The 25,464-nt window shown below is 52.1% G+C and overlaps 1 protein-coding gene and 1 long non-coding RNA gene across 2 annotated transcripts in view; both read right to left on the bottom strand.

Annotated features, from left to right (window-relative positions):
• Positions 1 to 6,085: 6,085 nt before the first annotated feature.
• On the bottom strand, positions 6,086 to 7,564 carry LOC120883563. The gene is made up of 2 exons (XR_005725809.1): positions 7,445 to 7,564; positions 6,086 to 7,333 (listed from the first exon to the last, which is right to left on the bottom strand). It is a non-coding gene; the product is annotated as an uncharacterized LOC120883563 (long non-coding RNA).
• Positions 7,565 to 7,762: 198 nt separating this feature from the next.
• The window catches only part of LOC120883562 (tyrosine-protein kinase ZAP-70), a 30,163-nt gene continuing 12,461 nt past the window's right edge, over positions 7,763 to 25,464 (bottom strand). Inside the window, exons 3-13 of the mRNA XM_040267615.1 lie at positions 25,017 to 25,177; positions 18,084 to 18,222; positions 17,902 to 17,983; positions 17,757 to 17,824; positions 17,511 to 17,556; positions 16,343 to 16,535; positions 15,632 to 15,838; positions 13,686 to 13,878; positions 13,453 to 13,593; positions 13,241 to 13,353; positions 7,763 to 8,220 (exon numbers count right to left, since the gene is read on the bottom strand). Of these exons, the coding sequence (XP_040123549.1) occupies positions 8,097 to 8,220; positions 13,241 to 13,353; positions 13,453 to 13,593; positions 13,686 to 13,878; positions 15,632 to 15,838; positions 16,343 to 16,535; positions 17,511 to 17,556; positions 17,757 to 17,824; positions 17,902 to 17,983; positions 18,084 to 18,222; positions 25,017 to 25,177 (1,467 nt within the window). The 3' untranslated portion in view covers positions 7,763 to 8,096. The remainder of the gene's footprint in view (positions 8,221 to 13,240; positions 13,354 to 13,452; positions 13,594 to 13,685; positions 13,879 to 15,631; positions 15,839 to 16,342; positions 16,536 to 17,510; positions 17,557 to 17,756; positions 17,825 to 17,901; positions 17,984 to 18,083; positions 18,223 to 25,016; positions 25,178 to 25,464) is intronic.

Genomic DNA, 25,464 nt, shown 5'->3' with positions numbered 1-25,464 from the left:
GCAACTAGAAAATACAAAAGTCCCTTGTGTCCCAGGAGGGCCCCTGCTCCAAGGAATGGAACAACATATTTGCAAATTGTATGACCAGTAAGGGATTGATATTCAACATAGATAAACAGCTCGTACAATCCACCATCAGAAAAACAAACAACCTGATTTTTAAATGGGCAGAAGAACTGAATAGATAATTTTCCAAAGAGGAAAGGCAGATGGCCAACAGTGAAAAGGTGCTCAACATCACTAATCAGGGAAATGCAAGTTAAAACCACAATGAGATATCACCTCGCACCTGTCAGAATGGCTATCATCAAAAAGAACACAAATCACAAGCGTTGGTGAGGATGTGGAGAAAGGAAACCCTGTGTGCTGTGGATGGAATGTAAATTGGTACAAACAGTATGGAGAACAATATGCAGGTTTCTCAGAAAACTGAAAACAGAACCAGCATATGACGCAGCCCTTCCACTCCTAGGTGGAACTGAAAACCAGATTTAAAAGGATGCGTGCATCCCAGTGTTCACAGCAGCACTGTTTACAATTGCCACCTAAGTATCTATCGTTATTTACAATTGCCACCTGAGCATTCACCAAAAGCAACCTAAGTATCCATCAACGGATGAACAGATAAAGAAGACGGGCTTCAGCCACAACGGGCTTCCCAGGTGGCTGTGGTAAAGAATCCGCCTGCGATGCAGGAGACATGGGTTCAATCCCTGGGTCAGGAAGATCTTCTGGAGGAAGAAATGGCAACCCACTCCAGTATTCTTGCCTGGAAAATTCCATGGACAGAGGAGCCTGGCAGCCTACAGTCTGTCAACTACAAACTGGCACTTGCCAAGAGCGTCTGCCACCTGCCTCTGCGGAGATTGAACTCTGTGCTGCGGCAGCTGCTGGCCTTCAACATTCCTGAGGGGGTTCAGGTGGAGAGTGAGGCGCTCTGGGCTCCAGGGAATCTGGAGGGACAGGTCTTCAGATAGTTAGATATTTCCAGGAACTGATTCCATGACCCCAGTCCTTGCACCTCTTCACATCTAGAAAAGCACTGCACCCCTTCCTTCGTGGCAACATCAGCTCCTCGTGACGAGCAGAAAACCTGTTGTAAAGTAAGCGCTTGATTGCACTGAGCTCCTCGCCACCAAAGCCTTATACCCTGACCTTCCCCCACCGCCTCTGGGGAGCAGTCTCTCCGAGCTGTTGAGGTGCTCTATCCCGGGCTGCAGTTCGTTTTGCCCCACGTAAAACTCTCAAGTTGTGTTTTCTTAGTCGACAAGTCCATGGGGTCACGAAGAGTTGGGCAACCTAGCACGCTCACACACACATATACACACACAGTGGAAGAGCACTAAGCCACGGGGAAGAGGACAAACCTTGCCGTCTGCAGCAACGTGGATGGACTTGATGGGCATTATCAGTGAAACAGTTAACACAGAGAAAGATGGATACTGCGCAATATAACACACGTGAGATCTAAAACCTACAACACACTGGTGAACGTAACAGAAAGCAGCAGCCTCGAGGATATAGAGAGCAAACCAGCAGTGACCAGTGGGGGGAGCGAAGCAGGGAGCGGCGAGACAGGGGAGGGGGAAAGAGGCTCTCAAGCACAAAATGAGCTAAAAGGACACACTGTGCAATACAGGGAATATAGCCAACACTTTAAAAACAGAGGGTAACCTTTAAAAGTTGTGAATCACTATTGTACGACTGTAACATATATTAGTACACACTGACTATACTTCAATTTCAAAAAAGAAGAAAAAATTATATAATTCATGCACCACGGGAGGGTGGGGGAAGACCGAGAATAAGTTGCTTTCTGGCAGAGAAACTAGGAAATACGAAAGAAAAGGTCACTTGTCTCCCAAGGGGTCACAGTTCCAGCATGATCCCTTTGCTGGCCTTGGCATCCCTCCTCAAACACAATGTTCCAGCCATTCTAAACCTCTTTTGGTTCCCAAAAGGATGTTCTCTGCCTTCCACATGCTGTTCCTTGTGCCTGGAACACTCTTTCCTCACCTCTTCCATGGCCAAATTCATTCATCCTACAGGGGACTCAGGTTAGACGTTACTTCCTACATGAAGTCCACCAGGCTGACCTCCTCTCAACCGGGTCAGGAGCCACTTCTGGACTCCCGGGGTGACATGGCCTTCCACCATCACTGCAGCTATGACTCTGAGTCTGTGTACCAGTGACACACATCTCCACAGCAGGCATGTGATAAGTATTGGAGGAGTGAAATATCTGGAGCAAGAGGTGAACTTGGTGTGGTCAGAGGATTGCAGGGAGAGGGGTGGAGGTCCAGGTTGGGGTCAGCATTTGAAAGGACATTCTAGCTCACAGGCCAGCCTGGCCGCCTGGGTAGGTAATGAGCTGCTCGTCACAGAAGGTTACACAAGGAGGTGTCAGACACTGCCTTCCACAGCCCCTCTCCTTCGGCCCCAGGGAGCCTCCGCCAGAGGCCAGCCCCCTTCAGTCTTTGTCCAGTACCCTCTGCCCCCAGCTGCTCCATGGGCCTTGGACTCCCTCCTCTCGTGAAGAAGGCCATAAGGGGTCACAGGGGCTGTTCCCACAGCTTTGGGCAGCCCAGCCATTCCTCAAAAGGCCTCGAGAGCCCTGACTCATGATGAGAAGGTTCCCATGCATGAAAGCCTTAGAATGAGTCCCACCTGGGCCCAGCCAAGCCCATATCCACCACGACAGTGGGCGTTACATGGGAGCCACGTTTGCAGACTGAGCTAGTCCGTGCTCAGTCTTGTGTGTGCCCAACCCCAGAGCTTCCTGCCTCACTTGGAGTGAAGGCAAAATTCCGCACACTCTGCCCCCACCTTCCACCTGACCCACTCTGCTTAACCACACTGGCCTCCTTGCCATGTCCCAGGGCCTTTGCATGAGCTCTTCCCTCCCCTAGAACACTCTTCTCCCACCCTACCCGCCCAGATATCAGCGTGGCTAGGTTCTCCCCTGATGCTCACAGTCCTCTCGGTCCCCAGGGGAGAGTCCCTGCACCTGCCCAAAGTCTGTGAATGAGACCCCTGACCCCATATACCCAATGCCAGTCCAAGCACACCCCTGGCCAGCCTTAAGGTTCAAAGGAAGGAGCTTGATCAAGGGTTCTCTGGCACACAGCATCCAGCTCTTTCACCCCGTATAAACCTATGACTTCAGTCCAAGGACCAGGCTTCCTGGCATGGGTCCCACCTCTTCCCCTATGAGCAGGGTTCAGAGCCCTGCTACAGCTGGTCCACATATACAGTAAGTGCTCAACACGTGTGAGTGGAAAGGAGAAGTGCAAGTCGGGAGATGGAAACGGAAATGTGGGCAGAACAGAGAGAAAAAATCAGGGAGAAGGAAAGACGGAGGGAGCTGACCTCCACTAACTACACCCCCAAGACAACACGCACACAACACCCAGACTGCAGCAGATAACAGCCAGAGGCCAGCAAGGGTGACTGCCCACAGCACACACTCAGCCTCTCACCCAGCAGCTGGAACTCCCCGGGAACCCCCGAGACCCACCACCAGCTATGGGGGGAAAAGGCCCAACAGCAGCCAGGCTCCCCAAACCAAAGACAAGGAATGAACACCCAACAGCCAAGGACAAACATTGACCTCCCAAAGCTGGAGACAACCACTGACCTCAAAAAACCAAGGACAACTGACCTCCCAAAGCCAAGGACAGCTTCTGACCTCCCAAAGCAGAGCAAATAGTGACCTCCCAAAGCCAAGGACAGCTTCTGACCTCCCAAAGCAGAGCAAATAGTGACCTCCCCAAACCAAGGACAGCCACTGACCTCCCAGAGCAGAGCAAACGCTGACCTTCCCAAACCAAGGACAGCCACTGACCTCCCAGAGCAGAGCAAATGACAACTGACCTCCCAAAGCCAAGGACAGCTTCTGACCTACCAAAGCAGAGCAAACGCTGACTTCCCCAAACCAAGGACAGCCACTGACCTCCCAGAGCCAAGAACAAACGCTGACTTCCCCAAACTGATGACAACACTGACTGAACAGCCAGGGAACCACCCCACACAGCAACCAGAGCTTTGTACCAGCACAGTTACCCTGGATCTTTACAACTGCTTCCCCAGGACAGTCAGCCCTCCACAGCAATGCCAGGCTCCCCATTAAGAAGCCCCACACCCTCTACAGCCAAGCCCAGGAACAACTAACCCTAGGGCCATTCAACAGCCAGACCCTCCCTGGCCTCCAAAGCGCTCTCTTCTGAGCCTCAGCCAAGCCACACTGCACAGCCCACCCCCAGCCAGTGGTCGTGTAAGGACCTAAGATAACAGAGCGTTAGCAGAGCTGCTCGTAGCCTAGGACTGGCCTTTGGTCAGTGTCAGGGCCATGGTCCTGAATGACAGGAAAGCCCAGAAGCTGCGGCACGCAGACCGCTGAGCTGTGGGTGGGGGTCAGGGGGGTGGGGGTGACACCCACAGAAGGAGCAAAGAAAGAGGACAGAAAGAGGTCAGAGCCTGGTGATGAGAAAGGGCGAGAAGAGGGAAGAGGTGACCCGCGCTGATCAGGGGGTCACAGCTGAGGCCCTTCCAAAGAGGAGCTCAGCATTGGGGCGTGCAACTCCACACAGCAGCTGTGCTCGCCCCCTGCCCCTTCCCTGGGCTGCCCCTTCCCTCTCCTCCCAGGGCACTGAGGTCAGAGGAAGGAGAACCCAAGAGGAGAGAGGAGGGACCCTCAGGGTTGAGAAGCCCAAAGATGGGAATCAACAGAGACAACAGTGGACAGAGAGATGGGGCAGAAAGAGAAGGGGGACGGCTGTAAGGGACTTAAGACAGAAGCTGAGACGGAGCCGAGGGGACGGAGTGCGGAGGACAGAGAGACAGACATAGGCAGACAGTGCCGGATGCCACCCCAAGAGCATCCCACAGTCCCCAGAATGCCGGAGGGCTCAGCCAGGCCCATGCCTACACACGAGACTTCGCTCCCGGCTGTGTCCCACTGAATCCTGTGAGCCTCTTGTGGCCTCCGAGTGCCTCTGTATTGGAGGGCGTCACCAACACTTCCAGAAAGGTGACACCCAGGTCCCACCTGCAGCTGGCAGCTTCCCCAGCGGGACTGACCCCACACACACACCTGGTGTCTTCCCAGGGACCAGAGGCCGGCTCAGGCCCAGAGGAGGTCACCAGAGGGCAAACAGCCCCACCGGTGAAAGCAAAGAGCGAGGAAGGTCCCCTGGGCCAGACACTTGGGTGGACCCATAGAAGAGGCCTGGGTTGGCCAAAGCCAGAGCCCCCTACATCTGAAGGGCTGGAGGAAGGGGAGGCCTTTCTCTCTTTTTACTTCCCAGGACTCTCCCCTGCTCAAACACCCTCCGTGTCTCCCCACTGCCTTTCAGGGTTTCTAATTCTTCAACCTGGATTTACCTTCCCTTTCTGGCCAAACCAGAGAGATTAAGTAACCTCCCCCAGTAACTTACTCATATTTTAAATACAGTATGAGTTTTGTGGACATCAGTAAAATACTGAAAACCATTCAGGCAGAAGGAACAGGAATTGCAAAGGCCCAGAGGCAAGCATTAACATGAATATGTTTGGGGAACCCTAGAAGAGGTCAGAGCTGCTCACAGCAAAGACTCTTCAAGTGGTTGTGGAGGGAATGGATTGCAGGGCACAGGACTACGGGCCGTGAGACCAGGCGGGGAGTTGTGAGTTCTACTCCAGGCAAAAGATAACTCAAACAGGGCAGCAGGTGAGAGCCAGGTTTCAGAAGCTGAGCCACCGCGGCTTGGGGAACACCGCCATCTCGTGGTATCTTTGTGAAACTGCACCCTCTGTCGTTGGCTCCCACGGTCGTTTAGTGCGAGCACAACAGCATTCTCCAGCCTCACCCACTCAGTGCACATGAGTTTGAGCAATCTCTGGAAAATAGTGAAGGACAGGGGAGCCTGGCCTGCTGCAGTCCATGCGGTCACAAAGAGTCAGACACGACTCAGCAACTGAACAACAGCATTCTCCAGTGTATTTGACACCCAGAGTGATCACTTTAAACACCTCCTCCCCATAAAGTATTTTCAGCAATAATTACATGAAATAATAATGACCATAAAAGAAGTGCAGACAGCGAAAATGTTTTCCCTTGTGATTTAATACTTTATGTAACAATGTAAGTAATCCAGGAATAACAAGTAAACAAATAATAAAACTAAAATACCTGCAAACAGTATAACTTGGGAAGCCACAAAACATTACTATTGATGTAACTTTTCTTGATTTGTTCATTTGAAAAGTTAAAAAACAATTTTTGCATTTTAATGGTGTTAAAGTCAGTAATACAGTTTATGAACTAATATATACATTTACCAAATAAAAGAATATATTGCATGGTTTGCAAGCCTTCATGGCTTTAAATTTTAAAGACAAAAATCTCCAAGTGGGTGCACAAAATGACAAAATGGAGGTAATTCAAATTTGTGTCTTTATCTTTACAGTTGCTGTGCTCTCCTTGTCTGTTGTCAATCTTTGCAGGAAGATACAGTCTGGCAGGGCTTGGAAACCCTCAAACAATTCCAAACGATGACAGATTTACTCTCCAAACAAACACAGAGCTGAAAGTTTGTGTGTCTGGGGTTGACTGTAAAACTGAGAGTTCTCTCAACTACCTTGCAGGTAGAATGCAAAGTTCATGAAAGAATATGCTAACATGAAGCTTACACGTAATCATTACAACTCCATAAGCGGTAAAAATCAGAGTGAGGTCTATACCTAAGTTAATAATCCCAACCTCAATTTCCTGGTTTCGACAATGCACCCACATCACCAAGGTTCCGGGGCCGCCTCCTGGGTGCCCCCTGCCCGGCCCCCCGACCCAGGTCTCGGGCTCAGCCTCCACACAATCCCGAAGCCCCAGGCCCCCCCACCCGCACCCTATAGTTCTACAAAAAAACCTCTGACTTTCTAGAGCTCCACAAACAGAAAGAAAATCTATCTTCCCCGAAGCCGCAGAAAATCTCCTGGCCTCTCCCTGGTTTTGAGGGGGATTCATGGCCGCCCTGGAGCCCTTGGCTCTTTGAGGCCAAGGAAATGAGCCTGGGGCCAACTGCAGCTGAGGATGAGGGGGAGTGAGTCCAGAAAAGACAGGCAGGGACCTGGCTCGGTTTCACCCACCGGGTGGATTCTGAGCTCCAGCACCCCCAAATTTCTGCGTGGGGAAGCTGAGGCAGCGAGGGCCTGGAGACGGGTCTTCTCTGGAGTGGGATCGAGCTGGGACTGAGTCTGCAAACAGGGCATCAGGTTGATAAAGATTCCCAGCTGCGACTGCCTGGGCCCAGGGAAGAGGGGAGGCAGCTGAGTAGGCGGGACAGAATGCTGGAATCACCTGAAGTGAAGTTGCGACCCCGTGGACTGTAGCCCACCAGGCTCCTCCGTCTATGGGAGTCTCTGGGCAAGAATACTGGAGTGGGTTGCCATTTCCTTCTCCAGGAATCACCTGAAGAGACTGTAAAAGCGAGGGTTGGGGCGTGGCTGGGCAGGTGCCAGCAGGGTGTTTAAGTCTCTGCAGTGAACACGGGCAGCGCCTATTTCATGCCGTCCACGAAGGTCAGCAGTGCCCCTGGCCCCTCAGCCCCTGGGTTAACCTCCCACAGACCCCCGACTCACAGGAACATGTTCCCAGGGCAGAGGGGTGGGAAAAACAGCCCCCTAGACCCACACAAAAACAGCTGCTTCAGGCACTTCTCAAGGACCCCTTGCATTGACCCTTTCCTGGTCCTCCCAGCCCCAGCCCAGAAAGACGAGGGATCCCAAACAAGGGAGAAGCTGGAGTTTATTCCAATGATTCCAGGTCTTGCAGCCTGAGGACTCCCAGAGTCTGCCTTTCTGGACCCAGAGGAAGGAGGGTCCCGGCTGTAAGCAACAACCCCTCAGCTCAGGGATCCCCCGTAGATTCCAGTCCAGGACCATCTTGCCCAGCTCTTGCTTCCTCCCCCAGCCAGAGGGGCCAGGTGACCGGGCTGGGAATACTAGACCAGCGTGAGAGAGAAACTGAGCCGGGCCCAGCCTGGAGGTCTTGGGAGAGAGCTGAGGGCACAGGAGGAAAAGCTGGAGGGCGTGGGGGCCTCAGGCCCTGGGCCGGGTAGAGCTCAGGGACACGCAGCCTGAACCCCATTTCCACAAGCGGCGGGCTCCTCGGCCTTGCTCGCCAAGCTGTAGTAGTAGGTGCGCATGCGCTGTTCAACGGTGGCGAAGTCCGGGCGGTCCTCCCACCTGTGCGGGGTAGCGGAGATCCAGGCGGCTGACCACACCCCCAGAACCCAACTTCAGCTTATGGGTGGGCATGCACGAGGCTCAGAAAGCACTGGGGCAGGGGTTACCGGGTCATGGGGGGCGGGGGAAAATCTGCGTGTAGACAACTGCGACTCAGGGGTTGCCCTCTGGCATAAGAGAAAGACTGACATCTGACATGCAGGATGGACAGGAAGCGTATGCGAGTCCTGACTGCTGAAGACTTAGAAATGAGAGCTCACTGACTGTTGGGGTGACAACTTGCCTCCAGGAAGCTGGGACACTGAGTGCTGAAGTACTGAGCATGTGTATTTGGGCAGGGTACTCGGGTGCTAGGTGTGGGCTCACATGGACGCAAGGATGCTGCCTGGGATGGAAAGGAACATTGGAGTGTGGAGGGGGGTGGGTTCATCTAGTGGAGATTCCAGGTATTACTGTGTGAAATATCCATGAATTGTGTTGGAGTGTTAGACAATAGTCTCTTTGGATATTGAGGTGTTGGTGTATAGAGCGTTTCCTGATAGAGGCTGGCTTAATATATATTGGAGTAGGAATGATCTTGGAGAAGGAAATGGCAACCCACTCCCGTGTTCTTGCCTGGAGAATCCCAGGGATGGGGGAGCCTGGTGGGCTGCCGTCTCTGGGGTCGCACAGAGTCGGACACGAGTGAAGCGACTTCGCAGCAGCAGCAGCAGGAATGACCTAATCATTTCTTATTATCACAAATTTGTTGTTCAGTGGCACAGTCCTGTCTGACTCTTTGCAACCCCATGGACTGCAGCACGCCAGGTTTCCCTGTCCTTTACCATCATCCAACATAAATAGGGATCTATTTATTGGATTGGCTGAGAGGAGCTACCCCATGTCGAAGGAGTGGCGGCTGCGCGGGCGCAGGAGGGCTGAGAGGAGCTATTCCATGTTTAAGGTCAGGAGGGGCGGCCATGAGGAGATACCCCTCATCCAAGGTAAGGAGCAGCGGCTGCGCTTTGCTGGAGCAGCCGTGAAGAGATACCCCACGTCCAAGGTGAGAAACCCAAGTAAGACGGTAGGTATTGTGAGAGGGCATCAGAGGGCAGACACACTGAAACCATAATCGCAGAAAACTAGCCGATCTGATCACACGGACCACAGCCTTGTCTAACTCAATGGAACTAAGCCATGCTGTGTGGGGCCACCCAAGACGGACGGGTCATGGTGCAGAGGTCTGACAGAATGTGGTCCACTGGAGAAGGGAATGGCAAACCACTTCAGTATTCTTGCCTTGAGAACCCCATGCTGCTGCTGCTGCTGCTAAGTTGCTTCAGTTGTGTCCGACTCTGTGCGACCCCATAGATGGCAGCCCAACAGGCTCCCCCATCCCTGGGGTTCTCCAGGCAAGAACACTGGAGTGGGTTGCCATTTCCTTCTCCAATGCATGAAAGTGAAAAGTGAAAGTGAAGTCACTCAGTTGTGTCCGACTCTTCGCGACCCCATGGACTGCAGCCTACCAGGCTCCTCCATCCATGGGATTTTCCAGGCAAGAGTACTGGAGTGGGGTGCCATTGCCTTCTCCAGAGAACCCCATGAACAGTATGAAAAGGCAAAATGATAGGATGCTGAAAGAGGAATTCCCCAGGTCAGTAGGTGCCCAATATGCTACTGGAGATCAGTGGAGAAATAACTCCAGAAAGAATGAAGGGATGGGCCAAAGCAAAAACAGTACCCAGTTGTGGATGTGACTGGTGAAAGAAGCAAGACCCAATGCTGTAAAGAGCAATATTGCATAGGAACCTGGAATGTCAGGTCCATGAATCAAGGCAAATTGGAAGTGGTCAAACAGGGGATGGCAAGAGTGAACGTCGACATTCTAGGAATCAGCGAACTAAGATGGACTGGAATGGGTGAATTTAACTCAGATGACCATTATACCTACTACTGTGGGCAGGAATCCCTTAGGAGAAATGGAGTAGCCATCATAGTCAACAAAAGAGTTTGAAATGCAGTCCTTGGATGCAATCTCAAAAATGGCAGAATGATTTCTGTTTGTTTCCAAGGCAAACCATTCAATATCACAGTATTCAAGCCTATGCCCCAACCAGTAATGCTGAAGAAGCTGAAGCTGAAGTAGGTTCTATGAAGACCTACAAGACCTTTTAGAATTAACAGCCAAAAAAGATGTCCTTTTCATTATAGGGGACTGGAATGCAAAAGTAGGAAGTCAGGAAACACCTGAAGTAACAGGCAAATTTGGCCTTGAAGTACAGAATGAAGCAGGGCAAAGGCTAAGAGTTTTGCCAAGAGAACGCATTGGTCATAGCAAACACCTTCTTCCAACAACACAAGAGAAGATTCTACACATGGACATCACCAGATGGTCAACACCAAAATCAGACTGATTATATTCTTTGTAGCCAAAGATGGAGAAGCTCTATACGATCAGCAAAAACAAGACCAGGAGCTGACTGTGGCTCAGATCATGAACTCCTTATTGCCAAATTCAGACTGAAATTGAAGAAAGTAGGGAAAATCACTAGACCATTCAGGTATGACCTAAATCAAATCCCTTATGATTATACAGTGGAAGTAAGAAATAGATTTAAGGGACTAGATCTGATAGACAGAGTAAAGAAATAGAGGAAAGGAACAGAATGGGAAAGACTAGAGATCTCTTCAAGAAAATTAGAGATACCAAGGGAACATTTCATGCAAAGATGGGCTCAATAAAGGACAGAAATGGTATGGACCTAACAGAAGCAGAAGATATTAAGAAGAGGTGGCAAGAATGCACAGAAGAACTGTACAAAAAAAGATCTTCACGACCCAGATAATCACAATGGTGTGATCACTCACCTAGCCAGACATCCTGGAATGTGAAGTCAAGTGGGCCTTGGAAAGCATTGCTACAAACAAAGCTAGTGGAGTTGATGGAATGCCAGTTGAGCTATTTCAAATCCTGAAAGATGATGCTGTGAAAGTGCTGCACTCAATATGCCAGCTAATTTGGAAAATTCAGCAGTGGCCATAGGAATGAAAGGTCAGTTTTCATTCCAATTCCAAAGAATGGCAATGCCAAAGAATGCTCAAACTACTGCACAATTGCACTCATCTCACATGCTAGTAAAGTAATACTCAAAATTCTCCAGGCCAGGCTTCAGCAATACGTGAACCGTGAACTTCCTGATGTTCAAGCTGGTTTTAGAAAAGGCAGAGGAACCAGAGATCAAATTGTCAACATCCGATGGATCATCAAATAAGCAAGAGAGTTCAAAAAAAAAAATCTGTTTTATTGACTATGCCAAAGCCTTTGACTGTGTGGATCACAATAAACTGTGGAAAATTCTGAAAGAGATGGGAATACTAGACCACCTGACCTGCTTCTTGAGAAACCTGTATGCAGGTCAGGAAGCAACAGTTAGAACTGGACATGGAACAACAGACTGGTTCCAAATAGGAAAAGGAGCATGTCAAGGCTGTATATTGTCACCCTGCTTGTTTAACTTCTATGCAGAGTACATCATGAGAAATACTGGGCTGGAGGAAGCACAAGCTGGAATCAAGACTGCCAGGAGAAATATCAATAACCTCAGATATGCAGATGACACCACCCTTATGGCGGAAAGTGAAGAGGAACTAAAAAGCCTCTTGATGAAAGTGAAAGAGGAGAGTGAAAAAGTTGGCTTAAAGCTCAACATTCAGAAAACGAAGATCATGGCATCTGGTCCCATCACTTCATGGCAAATAGATGGGGAAACAGTGGAAACAGTGGCTGACTTTATTTTTGGGGCTCCAAAATCACTGCAGATGGTGACTGCAGCCATGAAATTAAAAGACTCTTACTCCTTGGAAGGAAAGTTATAACCAACCTAGATAGCATATTGAAAAGCAGAGATATTACTTTGCCAACAAAGGTCCATCTAGTCAAGGCTATGGTTTTTCCAGTGGTCATGTATGGATGTGAGTTGGACTGTGAAGAAAGCTGAGTGCCGAAGAATTGATGCTTTTGAACTGTGGTGTTGGAGAAGACTCTTGAGAGTCCCTTGGACTGCAAGAAGATCCAACCAGTCCACCCTAAACGAGATCAGTCCTGGGTGTTCTTTGGAAGGACTGATGTTGAAGCTGAAACTCCAATACTTTGGCCACTTCATGCGAAGAGCTGACTCATTGGAAAAGACCCTGATGCTGCGAGGGATTGGGGGCAGGAGGAGAAGTGGATGAGGTGGCTGGATGGCATCACTGACTCAATGGACATGAGTTCGGGTAGGCTCCAGGAGTTGGTGTTGGATAGGGAGGCCTGGTGTGCTGCGATTCATGGAGTCGCAAAGAGTCAGACACGACTGAGTGACTGAACTGAACTGATTTATTGGACTGCTTGGATGTCTGGGTGTCAGTGTGACAGGTGTTGTCCTGTGGAATAATTGACGTTGGGACAGTAAAGGGATCAAATATTGGAATGCCTAAGCACTGCATGATTAGTGAAGGGTGACAGCTTGTTTGGGTGCACGTTACTTGTGCTTGGAAGTAGAGATACTGATGATGTTAGGGGTTAGGGTGTTCAAGTACTGGACTTCAAGCAGATGGAGGTGAGGGATATTGAATATTTCAGGGCTTCAGTGTTGACCTGAATGGGCAACTATGTGTTGGCTGATGGGGGAAGAGGAATTATATTATACAATGGAACATTACCCCATGCCCTGAGTATTCGTGTCATATTTTGGGTAACAGTACTGACTTGTTTGAATCTTGCAGGATTGCTTGAGTGCTGGCTGAGGGGGACTGAGGTTTTAGATGCTGGAGCCCTGGGTGTCCACAGGTAGGGCATTGGGGTGCTAGAGCATTGTAGGGTCAATGTGTTGAAGAGCTAAATACAGACGCAGGGGAGTAAAGGTACTGTGGGTTGGAAAGGCCATGAACTGTGTGGGTCTTTGGCTGGGAAGAGTGATGCTTGACTGTCAGACACCACAACCTCCTGCCCCAGGCCCAGGGGTCAATTCAGCCAGGTACCCTCCCACCCGCTGGCACTCACTTGTAGGTCCAGCAATCGCTCATGAGCTTGTACATCTCAGGGGGACACTCTGGTGGGCACTCCATCCGTTTGCCCTGCTCGATGAAGGCCATGACCTCCGGGCCCTTCATCTTCTGCTCAAGCCAAAGTCAAGTGCACGGGTGAGTAATCAGGGCTCCCTCCCCTAGTCCCCCTTCCCACCCAGCCAACCACCCGCCTCGGCCCACGCCTGCCTTGTAGGGCTTCTGCCCATAGGAGAAGGCCTCCCACATGGTGACTCCATAGCTCCAGACGTCGCTGCGGCTGGAGAACTTGCGGAAGTTGATGCACTCGGGCGCATACCACTTGAGCGGCCACTTCCCAGCTGAGCGGGCCTGGGAGCCAGGAGATAATGCTGAGGGAGGGCTCGGGGGCCCTCCACCCCCCAAACCCCCTCCACCTGGGCATCCCAGGGCCGGGGGCTCACAGTGTAGTAGCTGTCATCAGCACCCAGGGCCTTGGAGAGCCCGAAGTCGCTGATCTTGGCATAGTGCCGGTTGACCAGCAGGACATTGCGGGCTGCCAGGTCACGATGCACAAAGTTTTTCTCCTCCAGGTACTTCATCCCCATAGACACCTGGTGCAGCAGCTCAGCCACATTGCTGACGGGGATCTCCTCCCTAGGGTGAGGGGGAAGAAGGGAGCAGCTGGGAGAGGACGCCCAGTCCCCAAGGGGGCAAAGCCCAAGTCTGATAAAGCTGAACCTCTGTTCAACAGGAGCTTATTGTGCACCCGCTGTGTGCTAGGCATGGAGCGGGGACACACCCAGTGTGTGAACAAAACAGGCACAAACTTTTGCCCTCATTCAGGCTTTAAATTCTACCCACCGTGATCTCCAACCTTAATACATTTGCCTGCATCCCCTGTGTGCCCTCAGGGAGTCTCCTGGGCATCTCTAAAATAATAAAGTCAAGCTCTTGATTGTTCACAGGTGCACACACACACACACTTCCCTTTCATCTTTTCATGTACTCAAGCCTTGCCCTCAGCTCCTCTTCTTCACACACAATAGTCAACCTATCAGCAAACCCTAGCAGCTCTGCCTTCAGAATTCCTCCAGTATTCCCCAACTTCTCTCCATGTCTGCTTCTGCCGCCTGGACCAGCCCCCATCATCACCAGCCTAGACCTGAACAGCCTACTCTGTCCTCACCCACCACAGCCTGTCCCTCACACACTGGACTCAGGCCCTGCCTCTCCTCCTCTGCTCACAGACCCCACAGCTCCCACCTCACTCAGGGTAAATGTCTGAGTCCTCCCCCTAGCCAACAAGGTCATGCATCATCCCCCTTGTCACACCCCCGCCCATATCACCTCCCCGCTCTCCTGCACTCCTCTGCTTCACCCTCAGGGCCCAAACTCATGGTTCCTCCACCACCGCAGGCACCTCAGGGCCTTTGCACCAGCCGCCCACTCTTCCCCTACAGCTGCACTTGGCTGCCTCCCTCAGTTTGCAGAAACCTCACATTCTCACTTCTCACCTCCCAGCCTGACACAATATACTTTATTATAATTATTATTAAAGCCTCTCTTCCTCAACCAGAATAAGGGCAAAGAACTTTGTCTCTCTCTTCAGTGATAATCCCAAGTGTTGGTAACAGTCCCTGACACAGAGAAATTGCCCAGAAATACCTGTGGAATAACTGAGTACCTGAGCTGGGACCCGTGAAGGCACGTGCTCCAGCAAGAGTGTGGTTTAAAGGTCACATGCCTCCATGAATGTAAAAGATTCTGTCATAAGGGTAAGAGTTTGAGGCATGAGGAAACCAAATGAAACTGCAATTCCTTTGTATTAGAGGTCGGCCAAATGTTTTTTCTCTAAAGGGCCAGAGAGTAAGTATTTCAGCCTTTGCAGGACACATACGGTCTCTGTCACACAGTCCTTTTTTTTTTTTTTTTTTTGGAGACCTCTGAAAATGCAAAACTGGGCTATACAAAACAAACCTGGTGCAGTTTTCTGACCCTGCTTTTCAGTCAAAGACAATCAGCCATCACAGTGGATCTTGAATTGGCGGAGAGAGCTGGGGTGGCAGAAGCAACTGAGCTAATACTTACAGAGCTCCTACAAGGAGTGCTAGGCCCTGTTCTGAGCACTTTATAAATATCAACTCATCTGATTTCAAGGGCCCCTGGAGGGGGCATCGCAGGTTTTCAAACGAAGAAACTGAGAGACAGAAGAATTCAGAGACCTGCCTGGAGTCACAAGAGCGAGTGACACGCTGAAATTCAACCCTGAGGCCAGATCTGTCAGGGGTGTAAGTGTGGGCGGCGGGTGTAAGCGTGTCTAGGAACGTGGGGAAATGAGTGTGGAGCACACCTCTGGGTGGACAGGCTCAGCCCCAGTCCCGAGCGCCCCGCCCGCCCAGGGGCTCACTTCTTCCCGACCAGGAACTTGTGCAGGGGCCCGCCGCCGGCCATCTCCATGACCAGCATGAGGGCCTCGGCCTGGCAGACCCCGATGAGCCGCACGATGTAGGGGTTGTCCAGCTGGTGCATGATCTGCGCCTCACGCATCATGTCGTCCTTGTCCGCCTTCTCCGTGCTCTGCTTCAGCACTTTGATGGCCACGTCGATCTGCTTCCTGCCGCGGCACAGGGAGGGGCACCGCCTGAGCCCGCACGGGCCTGGGCCACTCGCTCCCTCATCCCCACCGGACCTGCCTCTCTTCTCCCCAGACTTGCGTAGTAGCTGCTGGGGTCTGCCGCCTGGACCTCCCCGTCACTCAGAGCTCACAGCCAAGCCCCTCACCAAAAAGAACCCGTTCAGTTTCACCCTCCCCAGGGGCAGCCTATATCCAGTGACCTGCATGTATCCAATGGCTAATCAATGGAGGAGATGAGGGTTGGCCCCTCTGCAGCTCCCCTGCGATCAGCCAAGGACTCCATTGCAACTGCAGCTAGCCCAAACTCTCCCTGCCCCCGGCCAGCTCCTCTCACTCCCTCTCGGGACTGTCCTGAACTCTCCCAGGTAAGCCCCCGTCACAGTCAATCTGAAGCCTCACCCTGGCTCCACCCCACAAGGCCTGGAGAGGCCACGCCCCCTCTGCCCCACCCACAGTGGTTCCCCAGCCAAGGTGGGAGCTTACTTGCGCATACGGTAGACGCCCTGGCGAACTGAGCCGAAGTTGCCGCAGCCAAGTTCGATGTCAGCCATGAGGAGGTTCTCACGCTTCAGGAAGAGCTTCTTGTTTTTGAGCTCCTCGGGGTCGCTGTAGGGGCTCTCGTAGACACTGGTGTCCATGGGCATCGTTCGCGGCTTCTCCGAGGACACCAACCGTGCTGGGCACACACACAGGTGTGCACTCCCAAGTCAGGAGCAGGGAAAGGGGCGGGGTGGGAGGAGGACAGGGCAGCCCTGGCAGCCCCCAGGCGCACGCGCCACAAGGCACAAGTCGCACGGCCCAGAGCATGTGCGTGCACGAGTGCACTTGTGTGTGCTCCTGGTCACACCAACTGTGAAGCCACATCTAATGTGCACACGTAACGTGTGTGCACTGGCTAGCGTGTGCACACATGTGCACCCACAAACTCTCTCACCCATGTCTTGGTGTGTGATAGGGGTCCTAAAGTGTGTCTACACAAGCAACCATTAGTGTGCCAGCGGCAGTGTGCACATCTGTGTGTGTGTGTGCACTGACACGTGTGCACACATGTCGTGCCCGCCCTTGTCTGCGTATGAATCACACAGCCATGCGTCCAAGGACTCCAGGTGAATCTCTGTGTGCACAGGTCTGCATCCACGCGTGAAACACACGAGCGTCTGTGGCAGCCATGTTAGGTGTGTGGGCTGTGGAGCCTGTCTGCCTCGGGTCACAGCCCAGCTCCCCCCTGGCCCGCTGTGGGACTGACAGTCCCTGGCCTCCTCTCTCTTCTGTAAAATGAGGATGATGGCCATCACTGCCTCTCGTGGTTTGTTAGAGGGTTCTGCAAAGCTTGTGCACTCAGTGTGCTAGAGCATGGCTGGCACACAGTAGGTGCTGAATGGATGTGTTTCTATACCCAAGGCTGCCTGGGCACGGCCAGGTGTACCCCCCTGTGCACCAGCATGCCCCCCTGGGCACATGCACGCAGGCGCACGTGATGTCTATGCCCACGTGGACACCTGCAGGCACGCTCTGTGCCCAGGGCAACCCAGCCCACTGCCCAAGGTCAGGCCTGGCCTAGGCCCCTCCCCTGACACACCCCAGGGCCTAGCCAGGATCCCGATCTCAGCCTGACACGAACCCCCACACACCCTCACCTCTGCCGGCTCACCTGGTTCAGGGGTGTATCCATCTGAGTTGAGAGTGTCGATCCGTCTCTGAGGCGAAAGGTCATGGGGTCAGCAGGGCCTGAGCCGAGGGCACCCAGCCCCTCTCATGGGCCCACATCCTCTGAGGACTCCCAGGAACAGCGCTGGGGGGCCCTCTTCTGTACCAGGGCAGCCCCACTCTTCCCTGCCACGCCCCATCCTGGGAACAGGACCCATTGCGCACTGTGCTCCATCCCCAAGGCCCCAACTCTGGGAGGCCCCTGACTCACCTGGGTGAACGTGGACGGGTGGGCGGGGAGTGTAGGAGCAGCGGCCCCTGGGGGAGCCGAAGGGACAGTGAGGAGGTGGAGCTGTGGTTCCCCGGCCCCCGCCCCCCACTGCCGCCCCACTCACCTGGGCTGGCGCTGCTGTTGGGACAGGCCTCCTTCAGGCAGTAGATGAGTCCATCAGCCTTCATCTTCAGGTACTCCACCAGCTATGGGGGGTGGGGTCAGGGCTGGGACTCCCCTCTTCCCCAGGAACCTGAGCACCCCCAAACAGCCTCTCCCCTACAACAGGCCGGGTGAGTGGCTTACCTGCCAGAGTGTGTCAAATTTGGTCCCCTCGGGAATGCAGTATTTGCCCGCCTTGTCCTGGCTGATGAGGTAGTGGTACACAGTTTTCCCATAGATCAGAGACAGCGCGTACGTGCCTGGCTCTTTCCGGGGTCTCAGCCTGGCAGGAGGAGGAGGGGGTGTCACCCTGACAACCAGCCAGGCCCCTGGTGGTTCCCTCCTAATGGCACTCAGTCCCCACACATACACCGTACAGGCTCTGCACCCCAGAGCCTCATGGAGAAGTGGCAGGGGTTGTGGGAACCAAGGTCAGGCCCCACTTGACCTCCAGACCTACTGGTAAGAGACTCTGGATGGGACTGGGGGAGGGGCACCGGGGCGACCAGAGAAGAGGAGAACTGTGCTCACAGTCGTCCAGGCACAGGCAGGGGGCCATCCACAGGGGAACACTGGACCTCCCGTGGTGGATTTTCAGCCCTACATAGCCTACTACCCAGCCACCCCAGCTGGCCACTTGGCCATTCAGGGGGCAACACTTGGCTATACACTGGGGACGCCTGGTTCTCCGTGGCTCAACACCTTGCCACCCATGGCCACAAGTGGGTGGGGGAAGACAGCTGGCCACTCATGGTGGGATATTTTTCCATCTGTAGCGGACACAGAGTCACTCATGGGGGACACACAGCCTTAAGACCATTCTCCTGGGGAGGCAAAGCTAGTTCTATACATTGAGCGATAAAGGTAAGCACAGGTCCGTGACTAGGTCATAGGGCTGCTGCTGCTGCTGTTGCTAAGTCACTTCAGTCGTGTCCGACTCTGTGCGACCCCATAGACGGAACCCCATGTCCCTGGGATTCTCCAGGCAAGAATACTGGAGTGGGTTGCCATTTCCTTCTCCAGTGCATGAAAGTGAAAAGTGAAAGTGAAGTCGTTCAGTCATGCCCGACTCTTAGCGACCCCATGGACTGCAGCCTACCAGGCTCCTCCATCCATGAGATTTTCCAGGCAAGAGTACTGGAGTGGGTTGCTATTGCCTCCTCCAGAACATAGAGCACCTTCATACAAATCAGAACAAGTCACCTCATCATCACAACAGACTCATCATAACAGATGGCCTTTAACAGAAGGAGACCCTTGATTGTACTCTTCTGGAAGTTTGCCAAAATAAATGTTAAAATCTTCCTTGTCTATGAATGGGAATGGAGCCCGTCAAAGATGGGGTCTTCATGCAGTAAGAACCTGTCCGACCACACACATGCGGATGTGCATGGACGCACACAGACGCACAGGCCAGTTTAGGGCACCCTGCACCCTCCCATCCCGTGGTAAAACTAGTCAGCATCCTGGCACAAGGTTAAGTGTAGGTTTCCAGCAGAGGAGGGAGGGCAGCCGTTCGTGGGGTCTCTGGCACTGTGGAAGTTGCGACAACTGACGAATAATCTAGAGGATTGAGCTGAGTTATACAAGAGGTGGCCAGCAGCACGCAACAGGAAACAGTCACGGGATAACCCATGTGGGTACCCTCAGACTGCACACTCCCAGGGCTTGGGTCCTGCCCATGGATAGCCATTCAGTGGACAAATATTTACTAAGTGTTGAGCTCATGCCAGGCACCGTTCTAAGGGCAGGAGTCCAGTGGTGAACAAGACAGATGCGAGTTCACCTTGAAACCCTTTCTTAGGCCAAAGAGACAGAGAAATATCCCTTAAATCTCCATGGCAAAACCTGAGTGAAGAATGGAGGGGTGACTGTAAATATCCCATCCATTCACAGATAGCAAGTTCCCAAAAGAACAATTCAATGAAGGCTGACATGGTTCCCAGGCCAGCTCACAACATTCGGGGACACCTGGAGAGATAGGAAACACGTATGTTGGGGGGCAGCAGGGGGCACCAAAGTCAAGGAAGAGAACCCTACAACAAACTGAGAAATGCAAGTGTCCCACAGAAAGAAAGGAGCTTCCATAACTAGACTGGCAGGCTGGCCCGGAGGTAATGGCCTCTAACTTCTACTGCTCTCCGTTTGAGAAGTGAAAATACGTCATAAGTCCAAACTCTTAAGATTTTTGAACTGACAACAAACTCAATGCCCAGCCACTGACCTGCAAACGTGTGTGGAATATTGGGGAAAAAAAAAATACAGCCACAATATTGGGCATTTCTTCCCATCAACAGATGGACTCTAGTTCTGTATGTTTTGAATCAGGGTTTGACCACATGACTTGCTGTGGCCAATAAAATATTAGTAAACAGGACACAGGAAGAGGCTTGAAAAGTGGTTGAGCACTGGGGCTTGTCTGCCCTTTCTTGCTTTTCCTGTTAACCCTGCAACCACCACAGGAATGAGTCCATGCTAGCCTGTTGGAGGAGCCACACAAAGGAGAACCAAGGCACCCCAGCCTGCCAACTGCCAGACTTGTGAGTGAGGCCGTCCCACACCTTCCAGCCCCAGCCAACCCTCCAGTTGTGACCACACAAACAAGTGCAAAAGAAACCAGCTGAAGAACCGCCCAGCTGAACTAAGCCCAAAGAGCCAACCCACTGAATCAAGGATGAATAAACAACTGGTGTTTTAAGCTACAGCACTTTAGGTTGGTTTGTTACACAGCAAAGGCTGACTGATACACTGTCTTTGGGATGAGACATGAGCGTTCACAAAAGAGCAGCCACCAGTCCCATATAAGCAAAGACACTGGCGTGTTCACCAAATACATTTCAATACCACAAATTCTACTTTGTTTACCAAAAATCCACCAGTTGGTGGCAGTTCTCTGTCCTTGAAGTTCAAACCTGAACTTAAAAACTAGAGGTACAGGCTAACACATCAACTTCTAGCTCCACCTTTAAAATGAAATATAGAGGGCTGCCCTGGTGACGCAGTGGTAAAGAATCCGCCTGCCAATACAGGAGACTTGGGTTTGCTCCCTGAGTTGGGAAGACCCCACACACCACGGAGCAACTAAGCCAGTGTGCCACAACTATTGAGCCTGTGCTCTAGAGTCTGGGAGCTGCAACTGCCGAGCCCACATGCCGCAGCTGCTGAAGCCCAGGCTCCCTAGAGCCTGCGCTCTGCAACTAGAGAAGCCACTGCAATGAGAAGGCCACGCGCCACCGTGGAGAGCAGCCCCCGCTCTTTGCAACTAGAGAAAATCCCGTGCAGCCACGAGGACCCAGCACGGCCAAAAACAGATAAATATTTACAAAATAATACATGGGGCCTGATAATGGTGATACAAATAAGCTGCCATTTATGAGTATACTTGCTCAATTCTTCAATATTTGTCCTTTCATCTTCACCACGTTCTCCACAAGATACCCACCTTGTGCTGTAATTACCCACATTTTGCACATGAGGAAGCTGAGTTTCAAGGAGATTACAGCTCTTGCCTCAACTCCACAGTTGGATTGAGATGGAGCCAGGATGTAAACCCATTTCTGACCCTACAATTGATTGCTACATGGGACTGACCCCCCCGGACTTGTAACAGATTCTCTGTGCACCTCCAGACAGTTGCTTCTCCTCTGTGTACCTCAGTTTCCTCACATGTAAAATGAAAGAACAGAGCTAACTCAGACGTTCTTATCCTGAAAAGGGCTCCAAAAATGAGGTTCAGGATTAACCATGATCTCGTATAAGTGTGAGCCACTCAGTCGTATCTGACTCTTTGTGACCCCATGGACTGTAGCCCGCCAGGCTCCTCTGTCCACAGGATTCTTCAGGCAAGAATACTGGAGTGAGTTGCCATGCCCTTCTCCAGGGGATATTCCCAACCCAGGGATCGAACCTGCATCTCCTCATTGCAGGCAGATTCTTCACTGTTTGAGCCACCAGGGAACCCATGATCTCATGTAACTGCAAAAACTCTGGGGGTAAACATGTGTTGGGGATTATGAGTAGCGTTCAGCTTCAGTACAATTCCCAAAGGGGCCTGTGGTCCATTAAGAAACACTTAATGATATAGTCTTGAAGGCCCTTTCCAGGGTTCAGGTGTCTTTTTCAGCTGAATCAGTCAGGACCACAAATGCTGCAAGCAGGCAGAAAGGAAGTGAGCTTTGGCAGCAAAGAGCATTCGGTATAATTCCATCCATTTGCCAGCACCTCTGAACAGTGGTCGGTGATAAATATGGCCCTGGTCTTGATTCCTGGCCACAGGGGCCTGTGACTTTCCATCACACCTGCACCCTCTTGCAGAACTAGACCAGTCCTGGGCTTATCCCTGCATCATGATGAACCAGGGGTGTTCCTTCATGAGATTTTGTGCCTACAGCTTTGACCTTCAGTCCCTAACTATCCACATATTGAGAAAGCAGTTACTGATGACAGGAACCACGAGAAGAGCCTACGACAGCTTCTGTCCAGAGCCTGCCTTGCCTAGTTGTCCAGGAGTCTGGCTCTCTGTAGCGGCTCTTGGTCTCAACATTGCCCTCCCTGAGTCATGTCCCTCATAATGTCACTGCCCCAGCTGTTTCTGAACCCCAGCATCAGCCTCAGTCTATGCTGTATCCAGATCCGAGCTCCCTCAGCCTCACTCTTAGAAAACAGCCTTAAGTTGTTCAGAAGCCATCTTTGCAGCTGAGTATTATCTATAACATGCATTTAAGAATTCCCTCAGAAGTTTTGCAAACTCCACTTCAATTTACAGCCTAGCATTGTTATGCAGGGTGAAAAAAAATATTGTATTATTTGACAATGATATATATTTTTATTATTATTACAAGAATCTTGTAGAGGGATCCCTGCAGGTAATCTGGTGCACATGCCCAGGCCTCACAGGGGAGGGGAAATCAAGGGGAAAAGGTCAGTTCCTCCAAGTGGGATGGCCCTGGGAGAGGAACAGCCCTGGGGGAGGTGGGTGAGAGCAAGGATTCAGCCAGGCAGGATCTCAGGCCAAGAAGAGACCATGAGAAGGGAGGCCCTCAAGAATCACATCTTAGGGGAGGATGCTGCACTTCCTGAGGCCACAGGAAAGAGACAGGCACCAACTTTCTCTATGTCTCGGGACCAGAGTGACCTCAGCTGACATCTGGATAACTCCTGCGTGAGAGAGGAGCCCAGGTCCTGACCGGAAAGCAGCAGCCCCAGCAGAGGGCTGTAAACAGCCTTAGACCGACTCTTTCATAATCACTAACTCACAGGCAGCCACAGGGTTCAGCCATGGCTCAGGCTCAGGCAGAGACACTGCCTTTACCCACATATACTAACATTCAGTGCACTTTTAGTATATGCCAGATACTTGACTTTTGCTTGATGTTGTTCAGTCACCAAGTTATGTCCGACTCTTCACAGCCCCAAGGACTACAGCACACCAGGCTTCCCTGTTTCACCATCTCCCAGAGTTTGCCCAAGTTCATGTCCATTGCATCAGTTATGCCATCCTGCCATCTCCTCTTCTGTCGCCCTCTTCTGTTTAAGACTGCTTAACACATATTAATTGGTGTATTCCCCTAACAGACCCTTGGATGACTATCGTCATCCACAGAGCAGTTTCAATGCTCCCTCAGGGCTCCGACCTCACTCAGGGTCAAAGTCAAAGTCACCTCCCTGGCCTCACCCTCTCCCACTCCATGCGTGCATGGGTGCTAAGTCGCTTCAGCTGTGTCCAACTCTGTGTGACCCCATGGACTGTAGCCTGCCAGGCTCCTCTGTCCATGGGATTCTCCAGGCAAGAATACCAGAGTGGATTGCCGTTTCCTTCTCCAGGGGATCTTCCCAACCGAGGGATCGAACCCACGTGTCCTATGTCTCCCACATCGGCAGGCAGATTCTTCAGCACTAGTGCCACTGGGGAAGCGCTCCCACTCCAGGTGTCACTTACTCAGCTCCAAGCACACTGGCCTCACTGCTTCTGGAACATGCCAAGAACCTCCTCCTGATCTGAGTACTTGCCAGAAACACCTCCCAGAGAGCTGACAGCCCACTTATCACCTCCTTCGGTTCTTTACGCAAAAGTCACCTTCTCTGGCCACCTAAGCTCAGCTTGCAACCCCCTGTCCATCTCGCCCTGCCCAGCTCCACACAAGGCACTCGCCACCACCTGACATACTCTATGTTTTAGTGATTCCTCGTTTTTTGTCTGCCTGCTCCGTAAGGACACTGGGTTTGTGTCTGTCTTGTGGTGACTGCAGCCATGAAATTAAAAGACGCTTACTCCTTGAAAGGAGAGTTATGAGCAACCTAGATAGCATATTCAAAAGCAGAGACATTACTTTGCCAACAAAGGTCCGTCTAGCCAAGACTATGGTTTTTCCAGTGGTCATGTATGGATGTGAGAGCTGGACTGTGAAGAAGGCAGAGCGCCGAAGAATTGATGCTTTTGAACTGTGGTGTTGGAGAAGACTCTTGAGAGTCCCTTGGACTGCAAGGAGATCCAACCAGTCCATCCTAAAGGAGATCAGTCCTGGGTATTCTTTGTAAAGAATGATGCTAAAGCTGAAACTCCAGTACTTTGGCCACCTCATGCAATGAGTTGACTCATTGGAAAAGACTGATGCTGGGAAGGATTGGGGGCAGGAGGAGAAGGGGACGATAGAGGATGAGATGGCTGGATGGCATCACCGACTCAATGGACGTGAGTTTGAGTGAACTCCGGGAGTTGGTGATGGACCGGGAGGCCTGGCGTGTTGCGGTTCACGGGATCGCAAAGAGTCGGCCACGACTGAGCGAGTGAACTGAATTGTGCACTGCCACGCCCTCAATGCCTGGAACAGTGCCTGGCACATAGTAGGCGTTCAGTAAATATTTGGTGAATGCAGAAGAGATAATGCAAGTAAGCAGTTCTGATACCTGCCCAGCGAACCCAGCTGCTAAGTAGCAGACGCTGGCTTTCAACCCAGGCCGCCCAACTCTGGAGTCACTCACACTTGTGACCACAGGCACAACCCCTCATTACCCACCTGCACACTGAGATCCACCCCAGCCTCACCCCCCAAAACCCCAGCCCCAAGCCCCACATACAGGAACTTGCCGTCGGTCTGGGAGCCGGAGTAGAGTTTGCGCTCGGCCTCCTCACGCGTCAGGCTGCTATGGTACCAGGGCATCCGTTCGTGAGCTGTCGTGGCAATGAGCTTCTCCACCTGGGGTGCCTGGCTGATGATGGCTTGCTCCAAGGCCTCGCCCTGGGGAAGGGAGGGTGAAGAAGACGTGTAAGTGTCGTTAAGTGCGCTCCACAGGACCCCTCTTCCATCTCCTGTACACTCCCAACTCAGGCACGCCTAGGACTAGGACGTAAGTCTTTTAGGCTGATGAGGACAGCCACCCCTCCTCTCATCTCCATGGTCCCGCTCCCATCCATCCAGGCCCCGCCTTCTAGTAGGCCCCACTGTCATCTCCCACTTGAAGGCCTGACTCTGGTAATCGGGCAGTGCAGGCTGTCGAAGACCACAAGCCACTGCCCCTGCCGGCC

The sequence above is a fragment of the Oryx dammah genome, unplaced genomic scaffold, assembly GCF_014754425.2.
Source record: "Oryx dammah isolate SB20612 unplaced genomic scaffold, SCBI_Odam_1.1 HiC_scaffold_25, whole genome shotgun sequence".
NCBI lineage: Eukaryota > Metazoa > Chordata > Mammalia > Artiodactyla > Bovidae > Oryx > Oryx dammah.
This window is presented reverse-complemented; position numbering and strand designations above follow the sequence as displayed.